Here is a 25,242-nt window from a genome sequence, read left to right as displayed (position 1 = left end):
AACCTGTGGTCAGTAGCCTGAACAGTTAGTTTTTTGTTAGGGGATTAGAGGCATCATTTTTTTTGTTTCTGTTCTATGTTTTGCCTACTGTGTGTAACACTTTGTGAAAATTTTGCTTTCTTAAGCAAATAATAAAAATGCTTTTGTTCCAGGCCAGCATATTCAGATGTAATGACGAAATAGGTAACTTAGGTGGATTCAGAAAGAAAATGGTGGCATAAAAATGCACATAAACTGAAAAATTACATGGAATTTTTGCTGAGTAGAATTTGTAGGATTTATAAATTTATCATTCATATGGACTATGGATTCATATTCCGTATTTTTTTCTTTCCATCTCCATTTTCCTCAGAGATATTCTGAGGATTGTTGAGATAATGTCTGTGAAAATCCTTGAGCATCTCAGAAGAAAGGGGCTTATAAATGTGGATATAGTTTTTCTAGACAGTAAATTAATCAAATGATACTTGGAAGATAGCTGGAAAAATACCCTAAGCAATGTGATTTTGTAAAATAGTGTTTACTGTTGAAAAAAGAAATTTAGTTTGTACCATTCTAATATTTCTACTATCCAGTAATTTCCAATACTTTTTTAACTTAATATCTATAGGCAATAAATTTTCCTTATTGTAACAAGCATATATTAAGCATCTACTATATGAAAGTTTCTGGGCTATATGCTGGAGATTCGAAGATAGAATGTATGACCTCATAGAGCTTATAATCAGAAGGATTGATTTCAGTGAGTGAGGAGTATCTGGATTTCCTGTAGTTTTGTAAAAATCCTAAAAAAAAAAAGTAGTGAACTGCTGATCTGAGTAGAAAATGGGACCATCCCATACAATTTATAATACAGTATTTTAAGAGCCAGTTATGTATGTTTTATATTCATTCTCATTAAATCCCTATCACCATCTTGTAGAATGGGTGGTTAATTTTTTTCTACTTGACAGATCAAGAATTAGAGGCTCAGAGAGGTCAAGGAATATAACCAAAGTCACGTGGCTTGAAAGTGCTAGAGCCACCTTTGGAGGAAAAGCTAGGACTCTTTCCTTCCGTCATAACTGCTTCTCCTAGCATGTCTCCTCATTTATAATAGCAGTATGAACAAAATGCTTTAGGAACAGTAAGAAAGGGGAGCTTAATTTTTCCAAGAATGGAAGAAGGAGTCAGGAAAATTGTAATGTAAAAAGCAGCCATTTGGGCCTTCTCTGGTGGTCCAGTGGTTAAGACTCCTCTCTGTTTCTGCTTCAGGGCTCTTGGGTTCCGTCCCTGGTGGAGGAACTAAGATCCCTCGTGCTAATCCCGCATGCTGCCCGGTGAGCATACTGCCCCCCACCCCGCTTCTGCCCGCTGCTAAAAGATAAAATGACTATTTGGAGAAGGAGATAAGAAAGTGGATATAATTTATGGATCAAAATTCTAAAGTACGTAAGAGACTGGGATCACAGCAGAGCACAGGTGGAGAATTAGCAATAGGAAAAGGGAAATCGTTTTACAGAAGAATGGGCTGTGATAAAAATACACTTGAATATAGAAGGAGCTAATAGAAAATTGTGGGAAATTATTTAGCAAAGATTAGGGCATATATTCAGCTCTTGATGAGTAGTATTACAGATATTGTTATATTTATCTTGATATATTATCATTAAGAAGAATATAATTATATTGAATTTCAGAAGGTATTAAAATATTGCAGTTTATTTCTATATTGTTATAGTGGACATCAAAACACCTGGATTCCATTCTTGTCTTCATTGTTAATTGGAAAACTATGTCATGCTCTAAAATGCTTAGCAAATGGGTTTTATGATTTCACACAATATTAATTCATATAATTGTTCCATATAGCAGCAAAATCTCTACTTCTCCTGTATGATAAGTGATAAATTACAGAATAGAAAGAATACAGAAGAGAGTTTCCTGCTGGTCCAGTGCTTAGGACTTGGGGCTTTCACTGCTGTGGCCCCAGGTTCAATCCCTGGTTGGGAAACTAAGATCCTGAGAGCTGTGCAGTGAGACCAAAAAAAAAAAAAAAGAATATAGAGAATTCCTTCCCTGAAAAGTGCCCTCTAAGTTCAAATGATCATTGTTATTATGTACCTATATTTATTTCCTGTGGGAAACACTGAATCTAGTAGATCATGGTTATTAATCCTCTGTCATGTTCCATTTGCCATAAATATTTTGACCCCTTTTTATTTGATTATTTGACTTGAAAGGCCTGAAGGAAGCTATTGAATTTAAGAGTACAGGAAAGAGTTTTTTGAAAGTGGAAAAGAATTTCTAAAAGCCACTACAATATTGTAAAGTGATTAGCCTCCAACTGATAAAAATAAATGAAAAAAAAATTAAAAAAATAAAAATAAAAAAAACTTTGTTCTTAAAAAAAAAAAAGAAGAAAGTTTTTTATCTTTTATTTGGTCATTCACAAGGTTTTATCACACTTTATCCATTACCATCAGTTATGTGGCTGGTTGTTATTTACAAGATGTCAACTGCTTAATGACTGTTCTATCTACTGAAATAGACATGAAAATAGCCTTTAAAAGTTCTTGAACTGATCCTCACAATGTAGATACTGTGTATTTGTTTAGGACAGTATGCAAGATGAGAATAACATTTTTTTTTTAACCCTTCTACTCTATGCTAGGTTTATCTGGTCTAAACTAACACAGTTCTCTGAGATACAGTTAAAGGGGAGAAAAGTGCCTCAGAAAGTAGAGTTTATAAACAAGAGTGCATGGATTTTAACACAGATTTATTCAGTTCCAAAGCCCCTTGCTCTTTTTATCACACTGGACATAGTAGCAAAATTTATCTGTATTTGGATTGCTTACTAGAAATATAAATGATTGTCTTTGGGTGAACGTTAGTTTTGGATAGTGGTAAAGGACTGGGAATTTGAAAGGAAGACAAAAATGCTAAGTGATTGGTGCTATCAGTGGATGGGAGAGTATAGCAAAGATAGCAGGATTTTAGGTTTTACTTCACTGTTAGGTCTTGGACTACAAATTAGGAAAAGAACAATGTGGTTGCCAGGTCATAGAATGAGGAGAGATATACCACTCCAGTTTACTCACTTTTTCCACATTAATCGACTTTAACAGTATAACTCAAAACTGATGGATTTTTACTATGTTTGGATAGATGGTGGTTTGAATAGACAGACCACAGAAGAGAACTATAGGAGAGGTGGTATGGAAAGAACCCTGGAATGGGTATGAAACAGCTCTGGGCTTATGTTTCCTCTGCTGTAAAAGGAGGGGATTGCATAGATTTTATTTCCTTGCAGCTCTGAAATCTTGTGTGAACTTCTGTGTTTAAAAAAGAAAAGGAAATGATAAGGTTGTGCCAGCACTGATTTATCTCTGTAAAGTTATTATTAAACATACTTGATTAGCCAAGGTCACTTTGTGGGAAAAATATGCCATTAGACATTTTGTAATGTGCTGTGCTGGAAGTGTGTTTTCTGGAAGTCATCTTAGTTTGATTGGAATGCTGCTTATTACAGTACCACTTAATGGGCTAGGGATTGTATTTTGCAATTACTGTTATTTTTTATTCATTTCCAATAGTACTAATACTTTTACACGCAAATGATCATTGCATATAGTTTAAAGCAGATAGGTTGATGACATGTATAATGTCAAAATGGCATATTGAAGACCGATCTAGATTATTTTTAATATAGTTCTAGAAAGGTACCTCCCTCTACACACTGGGGATTATAGGTATTTAATGTATACGGAACATTTCTAAATGTAATTATAAAGTGTTATGTTTTACATAAATTTATATTTATGAAAGTGATTTCATATATAATGAACTTTTCTAAATATAATTATAAAATTTTATGTTTTACATAAATTTATATAACATAAATATGTTTATATAATTTATGTTTATGTATAAAATGGCAATCTACAGTTAGTATTTAATGTCATACTTTTTAATTTGAATTACTGTTCCACAGTCGTTATGAGTAATTTTGCCTATAAATATATATAACAGAATTATATAATAATATTTTGATATTTTTGTCTTTATAGCATATTTTTAGTTTAAGTGAAAAATATTTTAAAGAATTAAAATAATTTTTCAAATTTGAAATAGAAAATAAAATACATTTTTAGTTGAGAAGAAGAGGCCTGGTGCTATTTTTGTTTTAAACTAAGTAATAGTTATATATTAAAGATGGCAATCTTCTACCTACTTTTACAAATCCCAAGTCTCTAATTCAACTCCCTGGATATACCCACTTTAAGAAATTAATAGCCTGTTTCTTAAGTTAAAGTATAGTTGGTTTACAATATTACATTAGTTTCAAATGTACAATATAGTGATTCAATATTTTAATAGATTATACTTTTTTTGTTTTCTGACTGCACCATACAACTTGTGGGATCTTAGTTCCTCAAACATGGATTGAAACCACACCCTTGACAGTGAAAGTGTAGAGTCCTAACCGCTGGACTGCCAGGAAATTCCCTATATTCTATTTAAAATTATTATAAAATAATGACTGTGTTTCTCTGTACTGTATAATGCATCCTTGTAGCTTATTTGTTTTATGCATCAGTTCAGTTCAGTCACTCAGTCGTGTCCAACTCTTTGTGACCCCATGAATTGCAGCTCGCCAGGCCTCCCTGTCCATCACCAACTCCCAGAGTCTACCCAAACTCATGCCCATCGAGTCGGTGATGCCATCCAACCATCTCATCCTCTGTCATCCCCTTCTTCTCCTGCCCCCAATCCCTTCCAGCATCAGGGTCTTTTCCAGTGAGTCAACTCTTCGCATGAGGTGGCCAAAATATTGGAGTTTCAGCTTCAGCATCAGTCCTTCCAATGAACACCCAGGACTGATGTCCTTTAGGATGGACTGGTTGGATCTCCTTGCAGTCCAAGGGACTCTCAAGAGTCTTCTCCAACACCACAGTTCAAAAGCATCTATTTTTCGGTGCTCAGCCTTCTTCACAGTCCAACACTCACATCCATACATGACCACTGGAAAAACCATAGCTTTGACTAGACGGACCTTTGTTGGCAAAGTAATGTCTCTGCTTTTTAATATGCTATCTAGGTTGGTCATAACTTTCCTTCCAAGGAGTAAGTGTCTTTTAATTTCATGGCTGCAATCACCATCTGCAGTGATTTGGAGCCCCCAAAAATAAAGTCTTGACACTGTTTCCACTGTTTCCCCATCTATTTGCCATGAAGTGATGGGACCAGATGCCATGACCTTAGTTTTCTGAATGTTGAGCTTTAAGCCAACTTTTTCACTCTCCTCTTTCACTTTCATCAAGAGGCTTTTTAGTTCCTCTTCACTTTCTGTCATAAGGGTGGTGTCATCTGCATATCTGAGGTTATTGATATTTCTCCTGGCAGTCTTGATTCCAGCTTGTGCTTCTTCCAGCCCAGTGTTTCTCATGATGTACTCTGCATAGAAGTTAAATAAGCAGGGGGACAATATACAGCCTTGATGTACTCCTTTTCGTATTTTTTTTTTTTTCCTTTTCTATTTGGAACCAGTCTGTTGTTCCATGTCCAGTTCTAACTGTTGCTTCCTGACCTGCATATAGGTTTCTCAAGAGGCAGGTCAGGTGGTCTAGTATTCCCATCTCTTTCAGAATTTTCCACAGTTTACTGTGATCCACACAGTCCAAGGCTTTGGCATAGTCAATAAAGCAGAAATAGATGTTTTTCTGGAACTCTCTTGTTTTTTTGATAATCCAGAGGATGTTGGCAATTTGATCTCTGGTTCCTCTTCCTTTTCTAAAACCAGCTTGAACATCTGGAAGTTCATGGTTCACGTATTGCTGAAGCCTGGCTTGGAGAATTTTGAGCATTACTTTACTAGCGTGTGAGATGAGTGCAATTGTGCGGTAGTTTGAACATTCTTTGGCATTACCTTTCTTTGGGATTGGAATGAAAACTGACCTTTTCCAGTCCTGTGGCCACTGCTGAGTTTTCCAAATTTGCTGCCATATTGAGTGCAGCACTTTCACAGCATCATCTTTCAGTATTTGAAATAGCTCAACTGGAATTCCATCACCTCCACTAGCTTTGTTCGTAGTGATGCTTTCTAAGGCCCACTTGACTTCACATTCCAGGATGTCTGGCTCTAGGTGAGTGATCACACTATCGTGATTATCTGTGTGGTGAAAATCTTTTTTGTACAGTTCTTCTGTGTATTCTTGCCACCTCTTCTTAATATCTTCTGCTTCTCTTAGGTCCATACCATTTCTTTCCTTTATTGAACCCATCTTTGCATGAAATGTTCCCTTGGTATCTCTAATTTTCTTGAAGAGATCCCTAGTCTTTCCCATTCTGTTACCTCTCAATCCTCTATTCCTATCTTGCCCCTCCCCTTCCTTCTCCTCAGTACTAACCACTAGTTTGTTCTCCTTATCTGTGAGTCTGTTTTGTCATATTCATTTGTTTTATATTTTAGATTTCATATATAGAGTTTTGTCTTTCTCTAACTCTTCACTAAGCATACTCTGTAGGTCCATCCATGTTGTTGTAAATGGCAGAATTTAATTCTTTTTAGTGGCTGAGTGATAGTCCAGTGCGTGTGTGTGTGTGCGCGCGTGCGCACCCATCAGTACATGCACATGCACATGTGTGCTGCATATTCTTTGTCTATTCTTCTATTGATGAACATTTAGGTTGTTTCCATATCTTGGCTCTTGTAAATAATGCCATGATGAACATAGGAGTCCATATCTTTTTCAGTTACTCTTTTCATATTCTTTGGCTGAATAACCAGAATTGGGATAGCTGGATAATACGTTAGTTTTGTGCTTAATTTTTTGAGAGATTTCCATACTGTTTTCCATAGTGGCTATACCAATTTACATTCCCACCAGTAGTTTATGAGGGTTCCCTTCCATGTCCTTGCTGACATTGTTATTTGTGGACTTCTTGATGATAGCCATTCTGAAAGGTGTGAAGGTGATAATCACATTATGGTTTTGCTTTGCATTTTCCTGATGATTAGTCATGTTGAGCATCTTTTCATGTGGCTCTTGGCCATCTGTGTGTCTCCTTTGGAAGCATGTTCATGTGTTGTGTCCATTTTTAAATTCAGTTGTTTGTTTTTTTGATACTGAATTGTTTGAGCTCTTTATATATTTTGAATATTAATCCCTTACTGCTCATATAATTTGCAAATGTTTTCTCCCATTTTGTAGGTTGTTTCTTTGCTTTGTTGATGGTTTTCTTTGCTGTACAAAAGCTTTTAAGTTTAATTATATGCCATTTATATATTTTTTATTTTTTTCCCTTTGGCTTAGGAGATAGACCCAAAAAATATCAATACAGTTTGTGTTAAAGAGTGTTTTCTATGTTTTCTTGAAGTCTTATACTTTCCAGTCTAACATTTAGGTCTTTAATCCATTTCCTTTTTGTAAGTGGTGTGAAAAAATATTCTAATTTTATTTTGTAAAATAAATGTAGCTGTCCAGTTATCCAACACCACTTATTGAAGAGACTATCTTTTCTCCTTTGTATATCTTGCTTCCTTTGTCCTAGGTTAATTGATGTAAGTGTATGGGTTTATTTCTGGGCTCTCTATTCTGTGTTGATCTGTGTCTTTTTTTTTGTGCCAGTACTATGCTATTTTTTTTTAAAAACTTTTGATTTTGTTTTGGGGTATAGCCAGTTAACAATGTTGGAATAGTTTCAGGTGAACAGCAAAGGGATTCAGCCATACATATACATGTATTGATTCTCCCCCAAACTTTCTTTCCATCCAGGATGCCACATAACATTGAGCAGAGTTCCATGAGCTGTGCAGCAGGTCCTTGTTGGATATCCGTTTTAAATGTAGCAGTGTAGTACAATGCTATTTTCATGACTGTAGCTTTGTAGTATAGTCTGAAGTCAGAGAGTGTGCTAGCCCCAGCCTTGTTCATTTTTCTTAAGATTGGTTTGGCCAGTCAGAGTTTTTTGTGGTTCCATGTAAGTTTTAGGATTGTTCTAATTTGGTGAAAAATGTCATGGTTATTTTGATAGGGATGGCATTAAATCTGTAGATTGCTTTGGGTAGTACAGTATTTATCAGTGTTACTTCTTCTGATTCATTTCTTCAGTGTTTCAATTCATTTCTTCAGTATCATCTTCAATTTCCTTCATCAGCGTTTTGTGGCTTTTAGAGTCTTTTACCTCCTTGGTAAGTTAATCCTAGGTATTTGTTGTTTTTGATGGCATTTTAAACAAGATTGTTTCATTGCTTTTTCTCTCTGGTAGTTCATTATTAGTTTATAGAAAAGCAACAGATTTCTGTACATTAATCTCATATCCTGCAACTTTACTAAGCTCATTTATTCTAATAGTTTTTCAATGGAGACTTTAGGGTTTTTCTATATGTAGAGTCATGTCATCTACTAATAATGACAGTTTTACTTCTTCCTTTTTAATTTGGATGCATCTTATTTCTTTTTCTTGTCTGAATGCTGTGGCTAGGACTTCCAGTACTATGTTAAATAAAAGTGATTGAGAGTGGGCATCCTTTGTCTTGTTCCTGTTTTTAGAAGAAAAGCTTTTAGCTTTTCACCATTGAATATGATGTTAGTTATGGTCATGGGCTTTCCTGGTGGCTCAGTGGTAAAGAATCCACCTTTAGTGCCGGATACTTTGGGATTTGTTTGTTCTTCTTTTTCTGATTGTTTTAGATTGTAGTTTGTTTGAGGTTTTTCTTATTTCTTGAGGTAGGCCTGTATCACCATAAACTTGCCTCCTAGAATTGCTGTTGCTGCATCTCAAAGATTTTGGAATGTTGTGTTTCCACTTCATTTGTCTAGGCTATTTTCTGATTTTCTCTGTGATTTCTTCATTGATTCATTGGTTTTTTAGTAATGTGCTGTTTAGGCTCCACATGTTTGTTTTTCCAATTTTTCTTTCTGTAGCTGATTTCTAGTTTCATACCATTATGATTGGAAAAATGCTTGAAGTAATTTCTATCTTACATTTGTTGAGACTTGTTTTGTGACCTAGAATATAATCTGTCCTGGAGAACCACACTTGAAAATAATGTGTTTCTGCTTTTATGGATTGGATGCCCTGTAGTTGTTTGTTAAGTTCAAATAGTAGGACTGATGCTTGCTTATTGGCACACCTCCCCTCAAGTGGACCTCATTATTGACATCTTGTACTAGAGTAGTACATTTGTTGCAATTAATGAACCAATATTGATACATTATTTTATTAACAATAATCATATAAAAGAAATACACTCCACCTAATAAAAATAAATGAAAAAAAAGTCAATCTAAAAAAAAAAAGAAATACATACTACAGTTTTTGTTAACGTTTGCTCCTTGAATTTCACAGTTCTATTGGTTTGATTAATGCATGTTATTACCTTATTATTATCATATAGAATGGTTATACCACCCTAAAAGTCCCTTGTGCCCTGCTTATGTATCCCTCCCTTACTTTATCTGAACCCAGGCAGCTACTGATCTTGGCCCTGTAGTTTTTGCTTTTCCAGAATGTCTTTTATCATTAGTTGGTATCGTATATTATGTTGGCTTTCAAACTGGCATCTTTGACTTAGAAATACACATTTAAGATTCTTCCCCTTTTAAAAAATTGAGTATAATTGACATATAAGGATGTATTACTTTCGGGTATACAACATAATGATTAGGTATTTGTATGTATTGTGAAATGATCACTGTAATAAGTCCAGTTAAAATCTGTACCATACATAGTTACAAAATTTTCTTATGATGAGAACTTTTAAGATTACACTCATAGCAACTTTCAAATTTGCAATGTAGTATTATTAACAATAGATGGGATGACAGGCACTACACCCAATGATTTATGTAGTTTATAACTTCAAATTTGTGTCTTTTGAGCATCTCATCTCTTTCACATATATTGCCACCAGACTATTCTCTGATTTGATGAGCTCATTATTTGTTGTTTTGTTTGGATAGTTTTTAGATTCCACATATAAGTAAGCTCATCCAGTATTTGTCTATCTCTGACTTATTTCACTAGCATAATTCCCTCTAGTTGCATCCATGTTGTTGCAAATGTAAAGATATTATTCTTTTTTGTGCTAATAGTCCGTCATGTGTGTGTGTATACACATATACATACAAAAATACATACCAGAATTTCTTTATTCATTTATCTATTGATGGACACCTAGGTTGTTTCCATATACTGACTATTGTAAATAATGTTGTAGTGAACATGGTGGTACAGGTATCTCTTTGAGTTATTGATGTTGTTTTCTTTGGATAAATACCTAAATGTGGAATTGCTGGGTCATACGATAGTTGTTATTTTTAATTTTTTGAGCATCCTCTATACTGTTTTCTGTAGTGGCTGCACCAGTTTTCATTCCCACCAACAGTGCACAGGGCTCTCTTCACATCCTTCCCAACAATTGTTATTTGTTGTCTTTTTGATAGTAACCATTCTGACAGGTATGAATTGATATCTCATTGTGGTTTGATTTGCATTTCCTGATAACTAGGGAGCATCTTTTCATATACATGTTGGCCATTCTTATGTTGTCTTTGGAGAAATGTCTGTTCATGTTTTTTACCCATTTTTAATTGGATTGTGTATTTTCCTCCTGTTGAACTATATGAGTTCTTTGTACATTTGCAATATTAACCCCTTATCAAATACATGACTTGAAAATATTTTCTCATTTTCCATATTGTCTTTTCATTTTGCTGATGGTTTCCTTTACTGTGTAGAAGCTTTCTAGCCTGATGTAGTTCCACTTGTTTATTTTTACTTTTTTGGTCATTGCAAAGACCAGAGTCAAGGAACCTCCATGTCTTTTTGTGACATGATGACTCATTTCTTTTTATTGCTGTGTAGTGATCTGTTGTATGGGAACACCACAAGTTTGTTTATTCATTCAGCTATTGAAAGGCATCTTGGTTGATCTAGTTTTTGGCAATTATAAGTAAAGATGTTATAAATATTTGTGTGCAGGTTTTGACTAGATGTAAGTTTTTCATTTGTATAAATATATAGGAGCATGGTTACTGGAGGGCATGGTGAGCCTGTGTTTCTCTTCATAAGTGTTAGTGGCTCAGTTGTGTCTGACTCTTTGCGACCTCATGGACTGTAGCCCGCTAGGCTCCTCTGTCCATGGAATTCTTCAGGCAAGAATACTGGAGTGGGTAGCCATTCCCCTTTCCAGGGGATCTTTCTGACCCAGGAATCACACCCCGATCTCTAACGTTGCAGGCAGATTCCTTACTGTCTGAGCCACCAGAGAAGCACTTCTCTTCATAAAAAACCGCCAAATTGTCTTCCAAGGGGGCCGGACCATTTTTGCCTTCCTATCAGCAGTGAATGAAAATTCTTGTTGCTCCTCACCAGCATTTGGTCTTATCAGTTTTGGATTTTTAGATCTTTTAATTAATTTATTTATTTGGCCATGGTGTGTGGCTTGTGGGATGTTAGTTCCTCAACCAGGGATTGAATCTGGGCCCTTGGCAATGCGAGCTTGGAGTCCTAACTGCCAGACAGGCAGGGAAATCCCAAATTTTAGACATTTTAATAGATGTAGTATCTCATTTTTGTTTTAACTTGCAACTCTAATGACATGATACTGAACATCTTTTCTTATACCTATTTCCCATCTGTGTAGCTTCTTTGGTAAAGTGTCTATTTAAATCTTTTCCCTATCTTTTAATTGGGTTGTTTGTTTTCTTTTTAAAAATAATTTTATTTATTTATTTTTCACTTTGCTAAATCTCTGTTGCTATGAGAGCATCTTCCTAGTTGTAGTGAGTGGGGGCTACTCTTTAGTTGCGATGCACGGGCTTCTCCTTGTGGTGATTTCTCTTATTGCAGAGCATGGGCTCTAGGCTCGTGGACTTTAGTGGTTGTGGCACGTGGGCTCAGTGGTTACAGCTCCTGGGCACCAGAGCACAGACTCGGTGGTTGTGGCACACAGGTTTAGTTGCTCTGCAGCACATGGGATCTTCCTGGACCAGGGATCAAACCTGTGTCCCTTCATTGGCAGGCAGACCCTTTACCACTGAGCCATCAAGGCAATCCCATTTTCTATTTGCTTATTTGTTAATGGGAAACAATAGATATAAGAGTAAGAAATAGATGCTTTAAATAGAATATTGCATAGTAAGTTAGTTTCCCTCATACTCTGCCTGAAAACCTGCCTGTCCTATCTTTTCACTGACATTATGAGTTTAACCGTTCTGGTGTGGTAAAACCAGATCAACCATGCTGGTTTCATCTTGAGTTCTAATGAAGCTAGGAAATGTTTTCCTTTGAAAAGACTGTGAAGGCTAAAAATCAGCCTCACCCATGTCATAGCACTTATCATACAGTATTATCTTTGTCCTTCTCAAGACCCCATTGGTCTGTAAGGATCTTGTGATTATGATTCTTTTTGTATCCCCAGCATTTGGTGTGGTACCTGCTACCTACAAAGTGCTCAGTGAATGTTTGTTAATGAATAAATGAATCCCAGACAATTATTTTATTCAATAAACACCGAGTGTCTGTCACTGTGCGGGGTGCTGGTTTATACTAATGACATTGTGATCCGTATTCTCATGTAAAGATTAGTGGGAATAACCAAAAGCAAACAAACAGAATTGCAAATTGTGATGAGGCCTATTTAGGAAATTAACAAGGAGGGATACTGTATAAAAGGGACGGGGAGGAATGTCTGGGTAGTCCTCAGAGAAGTGGCATTTTAGGTGATATATGAAATTTGAGGAGTCAGTCATCAGAACAGGGAGCAGAATGCTTTAGGAAGAGTGAACATTACAGACACAGTGTCTGAGGTAGGAAAGCACCTCTTCAAGAAAATGAAAGGAATACAGTGTGGTTAAAGTACAACAAGTAAAAGAAACCGCCTAAAAAGAGCTTAGAGAGGGACTCGGGGAATAGATCATTGGGCTTTGCAGGTTATGTAGGGAACTCAGTGAGAAGCTATGGGGATGCATGAGCTCACCTAGGGAAGCGTGGACAGAGGGAAGAGAAAGGGCCCAGGGCTGAGCCACTGAGGTCAAGTGGAGAAGAAAGACTCAGTACACATGACTGAGAAAGAGTGGCCAGAGAGACAGGTAGAAAACAAAGAAAATGTGTTGTCTTGGAGGTCAAAAGAAGAATGTAGTTTGTCAAAGAATGGCGACTATCACCTATGTAAAATGCTGATCAAGGTCAATAAAATGTGGACAGAAAAAGGACCATTATACTTGACTACAGTAGGGTCACTTTAGCTGTCTTGATAGAGAATGCTTTCTTGTATTCTGTCAATGCAGAAGCAGAATGGGTCAAAAATGGAGAATTGGTTGAAAATGGAATAAGAAGTGAAGGGGCTGAGAGATCCTTTTCAGATTTTACTGTTAAGGGAGAACAGAAAAGATTGGAGCAATTATTGAATGAAGGTGGTGATTATGGGTGAATTTTTTTAAGGATGGAAGATTCTACTGTATTTATATAACATCATGAATGATCTTCTAGACAAGTTGTTTTAGAAGAAAAAGGGTATTTATCAAAGGAAGGGAAAAAATTTTGAGAATGCCAAAGAGATGACATCTGTGCATTTATTGAGTGTTAGGTTTTCAACAAGGGTAAGAAAGAGAAGGTAGGGAATTTTTTTTGTATTTAGGTAAATTTTTGTATTTAGTGGTGAAAGCATTAAGAAATTTCTAAATCCTTGGCTCATATTTCACATAGAAAATATAAACATTGAGAGAAGGTGAAATAGGGATAGATTATGAAGGTTTCAGAAAATTGTTAGTTATTTTGGAGTGGGAAAGTAAAGCTTAGTAGAAAATTGAAATTTTCATAGCCCTGTAAGACTTGGCGTTAAGCTTTCAGCTAAATTGTACTGGTCCAATCCATTCTTGGGATAGGGTCAGAATTTGTCTTTGGAGACATTTTTAACTTGTTACATTGTCTTTGCAATAAAAACACTTTCTATTGAAAAAGCAAGGGAAGTCCTAACGGGCCCATCTATGTTGCCATCTGTTGTCTATTTCCATTTATTTGTTTACTCATTAATTCATTCAGTGAGCATTATTTATTGCTTACTGTTCTGTTTTTAATTAAAGAGAGGCAAAAACAGTATAAGAATAGTCACTGTATTAAAACATACTGCTCATATTTCTGTAGATGACAAAGTTTCAGTATATAAAATATAATAAGTAACAAAGCAATTACAAAGTTGCAGATGCTTTGCAGTTGGAGGCAGATTGATGATGATGGTGGTAGTGATGGCGAGGAGAATGAGATAATGTTCTCATTTAATATTTAGTGAATGTTTACCATGTGCCAGACACTTCTAAATGCTGATTATATGATCTTATTTAGTACATGTTAACTCTTTAGGAGATAGCTAGTGTTATAATCCATATTTTGCAATAGGTTTAAAATGATTAAGTAACTTGTTCAAAATCACACAGCAAATAACTGTTTGAGTTAGGATTCTAACTCAGACTCTTTGACTTGTAGAGTCCAAACTCCAAAGCAATTTGCAATGGTTTTAGGAAAAAACAGAATAAGAGAATGGTGAAATTGAAGTCCTTAGTTCTAGGGCCACTTCTCTAGCAACACCTGGACTATGACCACACAGTTCCTGGGCAGCCAGCTAAGAGGGAATCAGAAGGGAGTTAACATTTATTTAGTACATGCTCAGTATTTTGTTTATTATCTAATTTAATCTTTCTAGTAAACCTGTGTAAATGGTGATATTATCCCTACCTTACAGTTGAAGAAACTAAGTGGAACTAGAAACCAACCAAGGCTTTTTTTGGCTGTATAACTCATGCTTTTCCCCCATAAATGTGATGGGAGAGGGTAAAAATTAAAAACCCAATAGGTTTATTGCATAGACATCACCTGTACCTTTGAGCATTTAAAGGTAATAATTTTTGTCCATTGTTGTTCCTTTTTTCTCTGTTTTTCCCTGCAGAGTTGAGTGACAATAGTATCAGTACAAAAATAAAACACTTCCCCTCAAAAAAAAAAAACCTATTAAACTTAATATGTTATACTTTATACACTTTTATACTTAATTCAAAAAGAAGGGTGAAGAAACCCTGATTTGTATTTTGCTAGATGACAATTTGTTATTTTAAATAAAACTATACATTAAGTAACAAATTACTTTTGAATAACTTGACTTACAGTCAGTTTTGTTTATCGCTGAGGATTTTGGTGGTGAATACAGCATAACCTTTATAAGACCCTGAATTAAAAGAACTTTAAAATAATCTGTTGGCTTACAACCTCAGAGATCAATTTCTCAAGATTTTTTTGTCCTCTGGTCTTAAAACATAGCCACTTGGTTATGCTTCTTGGGAAGCAGAGAGGTAGTTAATTTCTCAAACTGCAGTTGTATTGAATTGTGGTGTTAAGAGCATTGTAATGAACTGTTGTTTTTCAGTCATTAAGTTGTGTCTGACTTTGCAACCCCATGGATTGCAGCATGTCAGGTTTCCCTGTCCTTCACTATCTCCGAGGGCTTGCTCAAACTCATGTCCATGAAATCAGTGATGTCATCCAACCATCTCATACTCTGTCATCCCCTTCTCCGCCTGCCCTCAGTCTTTCCCAGCATCAGGGTCTTTTCCAGCGAGTCAGCTCTTTGCATCAGCTGGCTAAAGTATTAGAGTTTTAGCATCAGTTCTTCCAATGGATATTCAGGATTAATTTCCTTTAGGATTGACTGGTTTGATCTCCTTTCAGTCCAAGGGACTCTCAAGAGTCTTCTCCAACACCACAATTCAAAAGCATCGATTCTTCGGTGCTCAGTCTTCTTTATGGTCCAACTCTCACATCTGTACATGACCACTGGAAAAATCATAGCTTGACTATATGGACGGCAAAGTGATGTCTCTGCTTTTTAATATGCTGTCTAGGTTTGTCAGCTTTTCTTCCAAAGAGCAAGTGTCTTTTAATTTGTAGCTGCAGTCAGTATCCACAGTGGTTTTGGAGCCCAAGAAAATAAAATCTGTCACTGTTTCTACTTTTTCCCCATCTATTTGCCATAAAGTGATGGGACTGGATGCCATGATCTTAGTTTTTTGAACCTTGAGTTTTAAGCCAGCTTTTTCACTCACCTCTATTCACCCTCATCAAGAGGTTCTTTAGTTCCTCTTTGCTTTCTGCCATTAAAGTAGTATCATCTGCATATCTGAGGTTGTTGATATTTCTCCTGGCAGTCTTGATTGTCTGGCTAGTGATTGGTCCAACCTGGCATTTCCTATGATGTACTCTGCATAAAGAAGTTAAATAAGCAGGTTGACAATATACAGCCTTGATGTACTCCTTTCCCAATTTTGAACCAGTCTGTTGTTCCATCCCAGTTCTAACTGTTGCTTCTTGACCTGCATACAGGTTTCTCAGGAGACAGGTAAAGTGGTCCGGTATTCTGTTTAAGAATTTTTCACAGTTGGTTGTGATCCTCAGAGTCAGAGGCTTTAGCTTACTTAGTCAGAGAAGTAGAAGATGTTTTTTTGGAATTCTCTTGCTTTGTCTATGATCCAAAAGATGTTGGCAATTTGTACTCTGATTACTTTGCTTTTTCTAAATCCAGCTTGTAGATCTGGAAGTTCTTGGTTCACGTACTGTTGAAGCCAAGCTTAAAGGATTTTGAAAATTACCTTGCTAGTATGTGAAATGAGTGCAATTGTACGGTACTCTGAATATTCTTTTGCATTGCCTTTCTTTTGGATTGGAATGAAAACTGACCTTTTCCAGTCCTGTAGCCACTGCTGAGTTTTCCAATTTTGCTGGCATATTGAGTGCAGCACCTTAAATGCATCATCTTTTAGGATTTTAAATAGCTCTGCTGGAATTCCAGCACCTCCACTAGCTTTGTTTGTAGTAATGCTTCCTAAGGCCTGTTTGACTTCACACTGCATGTCTGACTATAGAATAGTAACCACATCATTGTGGTTATCTGGGTCATTAAGACTTTTTTGTATATTTTTTCTGTGTATTTGTGCCACCTCTTCTTAATCTCTTCTGCTTCTGTTAGGTCCTTGCCATCTGTGTTCTTTACTGTGCCCATCTTTGCATGAATTATTCCCTTGGTATCTCCAAGTTTCTTGAAGAAATCTCTTGTCTTTCCCCTTCTGTTGTTTTCCTCTATTTCTTTACATCGCTCCCTTAAGAATACTTTCTTATCTCTCCTTGCTGTTCTCTGGAACTCTGCATTAAGTTGGGTATATCTTTCCCTTTCTTCTTTGTCTTTCACATCTCTTCTTTTCTCAGCTATTTGTGAGGCCTCCTCAGAGAACCACTTTGTGTTCTTGCATTTCTTTTTCTTTGGGATGGTTTTGGTAACTGCCTCCAATACAATGTTTCGAACCTATTATGTAGCTTACTAGCTGTATGGCAGAGTAGTTTTACTTCACATTTATTTAACTCTGTTAATTATGAATGAATGCTTTCACAGAATTTATGAGTTTAGATGAGATAATACATGTGTGTTAAGTGCCTAGTATTCCTGTGAACTTGAGCAAGTCATTTAACAATCCAAATTTAGTTTCCTCTGATAGAAAATAAGATAATAGATCCCCAGTTCTCCCTATATCACAGAGTTATTTTGATAATGGGAAGCCTCTGAAAATGTAAATTGGTAATCATGGTAACTAGGTAGATTAATTATACCTAGTAGAAGAAGAGGTGATTGCTCTCACTTTGTCTTTGTCTTTGTCTCACTTTGTCATCTCTTGTTTCGGTTATGTAAGATACAGGATACTTATTGGCCATAAAAACTGGATTAGTAAAATTTGCACTGCTGGGAACACCTTTCTGCCTGTATAAAGTTCTCTCTGATAGGGATTAATGAGTTCTCAAGAAAATAAATCTTAACAGGGAGCTAAGGATATTCTTGTTGCCTGGTATGGAAGGGAGAAGAAAGTAAGATTGTCGGGAACCAACCCTGGAAAATGGAAGTAAGGTGCTGGAAATTGGCATGGCCAATTTTTGGTGGCCTAGTTTGATTCCCTGTAGCTGGGGCTGTGCTTACTTTTATGGTTGAACTGTGTATTTTGATCTTTCCTGACTTGCGTAGCAAACCAATGAAAGCAGCTGGTATGATTATTATTCCACACATAAGGGTAGTAAAAAAACAGAAGTGAAAGCCCAGAATTCCCAGTCTTTGTTTATTTCACCTGCTATATTGCCTCTTCAAACAGAAATAGCAGATGTTACTAATCTAAACACCCATGTTATGTGTTTGTGGATAGGAATTTTGCCTAAGAACAGCTTAGATTTTTTCCCCCTCCTATATATTTGCTTCCCTGGTGGCTCACCAGTAAAGAATCTGCCTGCAGTGCAGGAGATGGAGATGTGGGTTTGATCCCTGGGTCAGGAAGATCCCCTAGAGGAGGGTATGGCAACCCACTCCAGTATTTTTGCCAGGAAAATCCCATGGACAGAGGAGCCTGGCAGGCTACAGTCCATGGAGTCACACAGAGAGAATGCACTGGTCATAGTAAACACCCTTTTTCAACAATACAAGAGATGACTTTACACATGGATATCACCAAATGGTCAGTACTGAAATCAGATTGGTTTCATTCTTTTTAGCTAAAGATGGAAAAGCTGTATATAGTCAGTGAAAACAAGACCTGAAGCTGACTTTTGGCTCAAATCATTAGCTCCTTATAGCAAAATTAAGGTTTAAATTGAAGAAATTAGGGAAAACCACTAGGCCATTCATGTATGACCTAAATCAAATCCCTGATGATAATATAGTAGAGATGATGAATAGATTCAAGGGATTAGATCTGGTAGACAGTGCCTGAAGAACTGTAGACGGAGGTTCATAACACTGTACAGGAGGTGATGACCAAAACCATCCCAAAGAAAAAGAAATGCAAGAAGGCAAAGTGGTTGTCTAAGGAGGCTTTACAAATAGCTGAGGAAAGAAAAGATGTGAAAAGCAAGGGAGAAAGGGAAATGTATAACCAACTGAATGCAGAGTTCCAGACAATAGCAAGGAGAGACAAGAAGGCCTTCTTCAATGAACAGTACAAAGAAATAGAGGAAGACAGCAGAAGGGGAAAGACTAGAGATCTCTTCAAGAAAATTGGAAATATCAAAGGAACATTTCATCCAAAGATGGGCACAATCAAGGACTGAAATGAAAGAAGTAGAAGAGATTAAGACGAGATGGCAAGACTACACAGAAGAAGTATACCAAAAAAAGATTTTAAATACCTGGATGATCACGATGGTGTGGTCACTCACCCAGAGCTAGACATTCTGGAGTGTGAAGTCAAGTGGGCCTTAGGAAGCACCGCTGCCAATAAAGCTAGTGGCAGTGCTGGAATTCCAGCAGAGCTATTTAAAATCCTAAAAGATGATGCTCTTAAAGTACTACACTCATTATGCCAGCAAATCTGGAAAATGCAGCAGTGACCACAGGACTGGAAAAGATCAATCTTCAATACTAAAGAATGTCCAGACTACCGGCCAATTGCACTCATCTCGCATGCCAGTAAGGTTATGCTCAAAATCCTTCAAGTTAGGCTTCAGTAGTACATGAACCAAGAACTACCAGATATTCAAGCTAGACTTAGAAAAGACAGAGGAACCAGAGATCAAATTGCCAGCATTTGCTGGATCATAGAGAAAGCAAGAGAATTCCAGAAAAGTATCTACCTCTGTTTCATTGACTATGCTAAAGCCTTCAGCTGTGGATCATAACAAGCTGTGGAAAACTCTTCAAGAGATGGAAATACCAGACCATCTTACCTGTCTCCTGAGAAACCTGTATGTGAGTCAAGAAGCAACAGTTAGAACATTATGTGGAAGACTGACTGGTTCGAAATTGAGAAAGGAGTACGACAAGGTTGTTGTCACCCTGTTTATTTAACTTGTTTGCATAACACATTATGTGAAGTGCCAGGTTGGATGAGTTATAAGCTGGAATCAAGATTGCTGGGAAAAATATCAATAATCTCAGATATGCAGATAATATGACTTTAATGGCTGAAAGAGAAGAGGAACTAAAGAGTCTCTTGATGAGGGTGAAAGAGGAGAGTGAAAAAGCCAGCTTAAAACTCAGTATTAAAAAAGTTAAGATCATGGCACCTGGTCCAATTACTTCTTGGCAAATAGAAGGGGAACATGTGGAAGTAATGACAGATTTCCTCTTCTTGGGCTCTAAAATCACTACAGATGATGACTGCAACCATGAAATTAGAAGACGATTGCTTCTTGTCAGGAAAGCGAAGGGCTTCCCAGGTGTCACTAGTGGTAAAGAACCTGTCTCCCATTGCAGGAGACTAAGAGACCTGGGTTCGATCCCTGGGTTGGGAAGATCCCCTGGAGAAGGGCATGGCAATACACTCCAGTATTCTTGCCTGGAGAATCCTATGGACAAAAGGAGCCTGGAGGGCCACAGTCCATGGGGTCGCAAAGAGTCGGACAACACTTGGTGACTGAACAACAACAATATTGACTCTTTTTTTTTTTCAATATTGACTCTTAAAACAGAAATAGCAGATGTTACTGGTCTAAACACCCATGTTGTATGATATTTTGAACAGAAATTTTGCCTAGAGACAGCTTAGATTTTTTCCCCCTGCTATGTATTTGCTTCCCCGGTGTCTCAGCGGTAAAGGATCCTCCTGCAGTGCAGGAAACACGGGAGATGCGGGTTCTGTCCCTGAGTCGGACATGACTAAAGTGACTGGGCATGTATATATTTGCTATACAGTCTTGGCTAAAATTTTTGTTCTCAGTCAGCAATTTAGCTTTCCTTATTTTTGACAGACATGTTCATCTCTTTCTTGCTTTTGAATAGGGTCTCACACCCGGCTTTCACAATTGCATTTTCCTTTGAAGTTTTTAGGACTTCCCTGGTGGCTCAGACAGTAAAGTGTCTGCCTACAGTGTGGGAGACCTGGGTTCGATCCCTGGGTTGGGAAGATCCTCTGCAGAAGGAAATGGTAACCCACTCTAGTACTCTTGCCTGGAAAATCCCATGGATGGAGGAGCCTCATAGACTACCGTCCGTGGGGTCACAAAGAGTCGGCATGACTGAGTGACTTCACTTTGGAGTTTTTAGTGTTGTATTAATATGGTTTCCTGACCACAGTGTTGATCAGTATTGGTTTACTTCCTTTATACTGTGATCCTAAGTAAATTTAGTATGTTCTTTTTCCTGCAGGTTTTTTGTGCTTCCTGCTGTAGCCTGAAATGTAAACTGTTATACATGGATAGAAAGGAAGCTAGAGTATGTGTAATCTGCCATTCAGTGCTAATGAATGGTAAGTATTAAAACAGGTTGAATTCACAGTTACTGAGACAGAACAAGAGAATGCCAATGAAAAAACTCCTGATTTTTCCTGCCTTACTCTTCAAGTTGCTCACCTCAAATGTCGTAACTTTAACAGAAAATTTTGAAAATATCTTAGTATTCCAGAATTCCTGTGCCTAGTTTAATGAATAATTGCTAAATTCAGGTAAGTTTTGCAGGAAGAATGGAAATTTTTGTGGAAATCTGGTGCTACATGGCTGTTCACGTTCCTGTGAAGGAAGTAACTGGAATGGGAAGGGGAGGGCACTATTGACCACTAAGTTGATGAAATATTGGAACTGGGCTGAGGTTTTCCTTTCGAGGGAAGAATTCTCTTTCTAGGGAATACCTTAATGACTGAATATATTCTTATTAACACCTTGGTTCACTCATCTTGTGAAAAATAAATATTTTTAGCATCTAAGATCAAAGAAAATTGCATTTTTCTATCATGTATCACCTTAGTACCACTTAGATTTGTTATGAGGATAATGATTTTGAATTTACTTATATGGTAAAAGAATATGGCCAGGAAAAGGTAAATATAGCTTATCCTGTGTTCACCTTTTGCAGGACTGGAAATAAATCCAAAGGCATTTTAGTTAAAACCGAACAAACCAACCAACTCCAGAGTATTCTTGTAAAAAGATAAGATAAAATTGATCAGGCTATTTGGTATTTTCTCTTTGAGGGCATCTCTGTGCAGTTGCTAGAACAGTTGCTGATAGACGTGAAATGCTGGAGTTAGACGCCAGTGCTGCCTCTGCCGGGGTAGTGTGTCTCCTGGAGGCTGAAGCTTATCTGCTCAAAGCCCCTCCTGCTGTCTGTGTCTGCCTTGCTCATAGTGATGTTTTCCTGTTGCTGGCTTATTAACCTGTTGCATGTTATTTAATCTGATCTTTTCTGATTTCCTATGATCCACCCAGTTTCCTCCCATTTCTGAATTCTTATAATTTTGGTCAAATATGAATTCATTCTCTTTACTCTTAAGGGTCATTTTTCAGATGGTGGTTATTTCACTCAGTGATCATTTCATTTTCAGATGTTTATTCACAGATAATAGCATGCTGCTTAATTACAGTACCCAGTACCTCTTTTATTTGATGAGGTCTTCCAACTTGATAGCTTGTTTTTTTAACTTGGCATAGCTAAAGATGAAGGAAATGGCAGAGGATTCATATGGAATACTTACTTTTTTTAATTAAGCCAAGGATGCCCTTAACAGGGGATCCTAAATTCTTCTTTTCCTGGTTTTTCCAGCATCTTTCCTCTCGCATGGCTTAGCCTGGTCTTTTACTGAATATTTAATTTGATGCTTTTCAGTGTTCCCTGTCCCTTTTTCCCTTTCTCCTTTTCTCTTCCTTCCCTCTTCCTGCCAGTGCTTTCAAAGGAACATAACTGTTGTTTCTAGCTTTGTCCTGCAGTTTGGAGGCAACATGTATTCAAAATCTTATGGATCATTCTTTGATGCAGAATGAGATTTTTTAAAAAATGCTCCAAAAATTGAGTGATTTTGTTCCTGACCGTGTGATATTACCTGAACCTAGATAATAAAATTTATATATTTCATTTCTGTAGCATCTTTCATCCTATTTACTTTGAAGACAATAGTTGATATGTCAGTATTTAGTTAGTAAAATTATGGAGTATACAGAACCTTAACGCATTTGTGATCATTCATACTGGTTGATGGCACTTATATGATATTGGCACATTTTCATGTTCAAATGGGTCCTGTGCTTTTGAGACACACCAGAGATGTGAAATGGTTATTCTTGCTGTATACTTTTACACAGGGTAATGATTGCAAAAAAGCAAAATTCACAGAAATGTTGAGATGTTTTCTTCTGAGCTTTAGGCTTCAGAATTTTTCAAATGAGATTTTACTTCAGCTGAGAAGAGCCTAAAAATCTAGAAATGAAACAAAAAATATCATACAACAGAGTTTTGGTCTTTTAGCCCCTGAGTTTTTTTTTTTTTTAATGCATTAAATATTAAACCTGCCCCGCCACCAGAAATGTCTAAATGCTATCCCAATTATAAATTTTTAATAAGTTTAAAATTATTTTACTCCCTCTTAAGGGAATGTGTAGTCCCTTTTAAAGGAGCCAGGAGCCTATCATTAACCTCAAGACTGGTCTGCTATCAGGCTGTATCAGAAGTATCATGTAATTCTTATTTGTTGCTTCCAAATAGTTTACTTAACTACATGGTCTCCTTTACTGAATAAAATCATCTATCTCCTTAATACCTTTATTACCTGGAAGAGAGACATACTATGAGTGTTAATGAGGAGGAACTACATTATTTATCCAATATTGTGGAGGTCTTGATGTCCATATTTTGCAATCCATTCACATTGATTGTGTCTGTATTTGCTTTAGCTCAAGCCTGGGAGAACATGATGAGTGCCTCAAGCCAGAGCCCTAACCCTAACAATCCTGCTGAATACTGTTCTACTATCCCTCCCTTGCAGCAAGCTCAGGCCTCAGGAGCCCTGAGCTCTCCACCTCCCACTGTGATGGTACCTGTGGGAGTTTTAAAGCACCCTGGAGCAGAAGGTAGGGGATCATGTGCTATTCTCTCTCTTTTTCCTCACCAAGTTCCTCTGAAAAGGTGCTGATGTGATTTTACATCACAAGTCTTTAACACACTGCAGATAAGTCCCTTTGGGTGGTTAAAAGTGGAAGAACAAGGTGAGAAATGTCTTGAGACTATTTCTGGGCAAATAAGGAATAATATTGTATTGCCTGATATTTTGGAGGCACCTCTGAAAATACGCCAATACCCTCTCCCACTTAAGAATGGAGTAATTACTTTGTTTCTTCTTGAAGAGTTGAAGAATTTGAAGTCAGCCTGAAAAATTCTAGCCTCATGCCTACCTTAGTGTTCTTTGTCGGACTTTAAGAAGTGATAAAAATGAGAATTCTTTTTTTCTGAGCAGCCCATTCTAGTATCAATTTTTGGAATATATATTGCCATTTTAAAAACTCTACCCATATAAAAATATGAAAATACTGTGTTAGGTGCACAGATCTTTATAAAATCCAAAACTTTAATTCTGATGATATCATGTGTTAGGTGGAAAATTATAGACTCAACTTATTTTAGTTTATTATATCTTTATGATAATAGTATTGTTAGATGAAAGGCACTTTGTTAAGTTCAGGGGATTATGAATAGCAAAAATAGCAATTATTTATTTCTTTAAAATGATCTTGTCAATGAATCTCCCTTGGTAATTAAACTCTGTCTTCTTTCATTAATTTTATAACTTTTTTGTCTAGCAATATTCCCTTCCCCTTGCTAAATAGCCCTCCTCTCCTTTTGAAGACCAAAAACTTCTATTGACATTATCATACTTTCCCCCATTTCCTCCTCTTTTCAGATCATCCCTTGGTCATTCTCCTTGTGTTTTTATAAGCTCAGGTTTTCTTTCTTAAAATCTTTATCCTCTTTACTTCTTTTGTTGTTTTTGTTGTTCTTCCCTTGTCTCTCTTTGTTTTCACTGTTTGAATTGATTTTCAAAACTGGATTTGAAGAGATCATTTTTCTGGACTTAGTTTTCCAGCTTTTCCCCATCCTTTTACTAAAATGCAGACTACTTTTACACTGCCAGATCAGTCTTTTTCTTTCTCAGCAACACTTCAGCCAAAGATCTGGTCAGTTTGCTTCCCAGTTCTTTCATATCTGTGCCAGCTCTTCTTTTATTAGTTAATGATTCTTCAACATTCTTCAGGGCATCTTTTGCCCTTTCAAAATGCTGTATCACTTTTCCAGATAGATACTTTATTCCTACAGAAACTTCATACTTTCTGGAGATGTGGATGTCTATTTCTAGATATTTTCCCCCTGATGTTTATTTCCTATGCACTTCAAACATTTTCCTTAGTTTATCTGTTTGTGTTAACAGGACAGAGTATGTGACTCATAGGCATATTTAATATTTTAAAGCAAAG

The 25,242-nt window shown here is 36.7% G+C and overlaps 1 protein-coding gene across 4 annotated transcripts in view; it reads left to right on the top strand.

Annotated features, from left to right (window-relative positions):
- The window catches only part of ZFYVE9 (zinc finger FYVE-type containing 9), a 178,019-nt gene that overhangs the window by 89,249 nt on the left and 63,528 nt on the right, over window positions 1-25,242 (top strand). For 3 of the 4 annotated variants that reach the window (XM_061121893.1, XM_061121891.1, XM_061121892.1), the window contains 2 exons: window positions 21,155-21,254; window positions 23,668-23,844. In XM_061121893.1, coding sequence (XP_060977876.1) covers window positions 21,155-21,254; window positions 23,668-23,844 — 277 coding nt within the window. The remainder of the gene's footprint in view (window positions 1-21,154; window positions 21,255-23,667; window positions 23,845-25,242) is intronic. The other variant, XM_061121894.1, reaches the window with a different exon arrangement.

Source organism: Dama dama, chromosome 20 (genome assembly GCF_033118175.1).
Source record: "Dama dama isolate Ldn47 chromosome 20, ASM3311817v1, whole genome shotgun sequence".
Lineage (NCBI taxonomy): Eukaryota > Metazoa > Chordata > Mammalia > Artiodactyla > Cervidae > Dama > Dama dama.
This window is presented reverse-complemented; position numbering and strand designations above follow the sequence as displayed.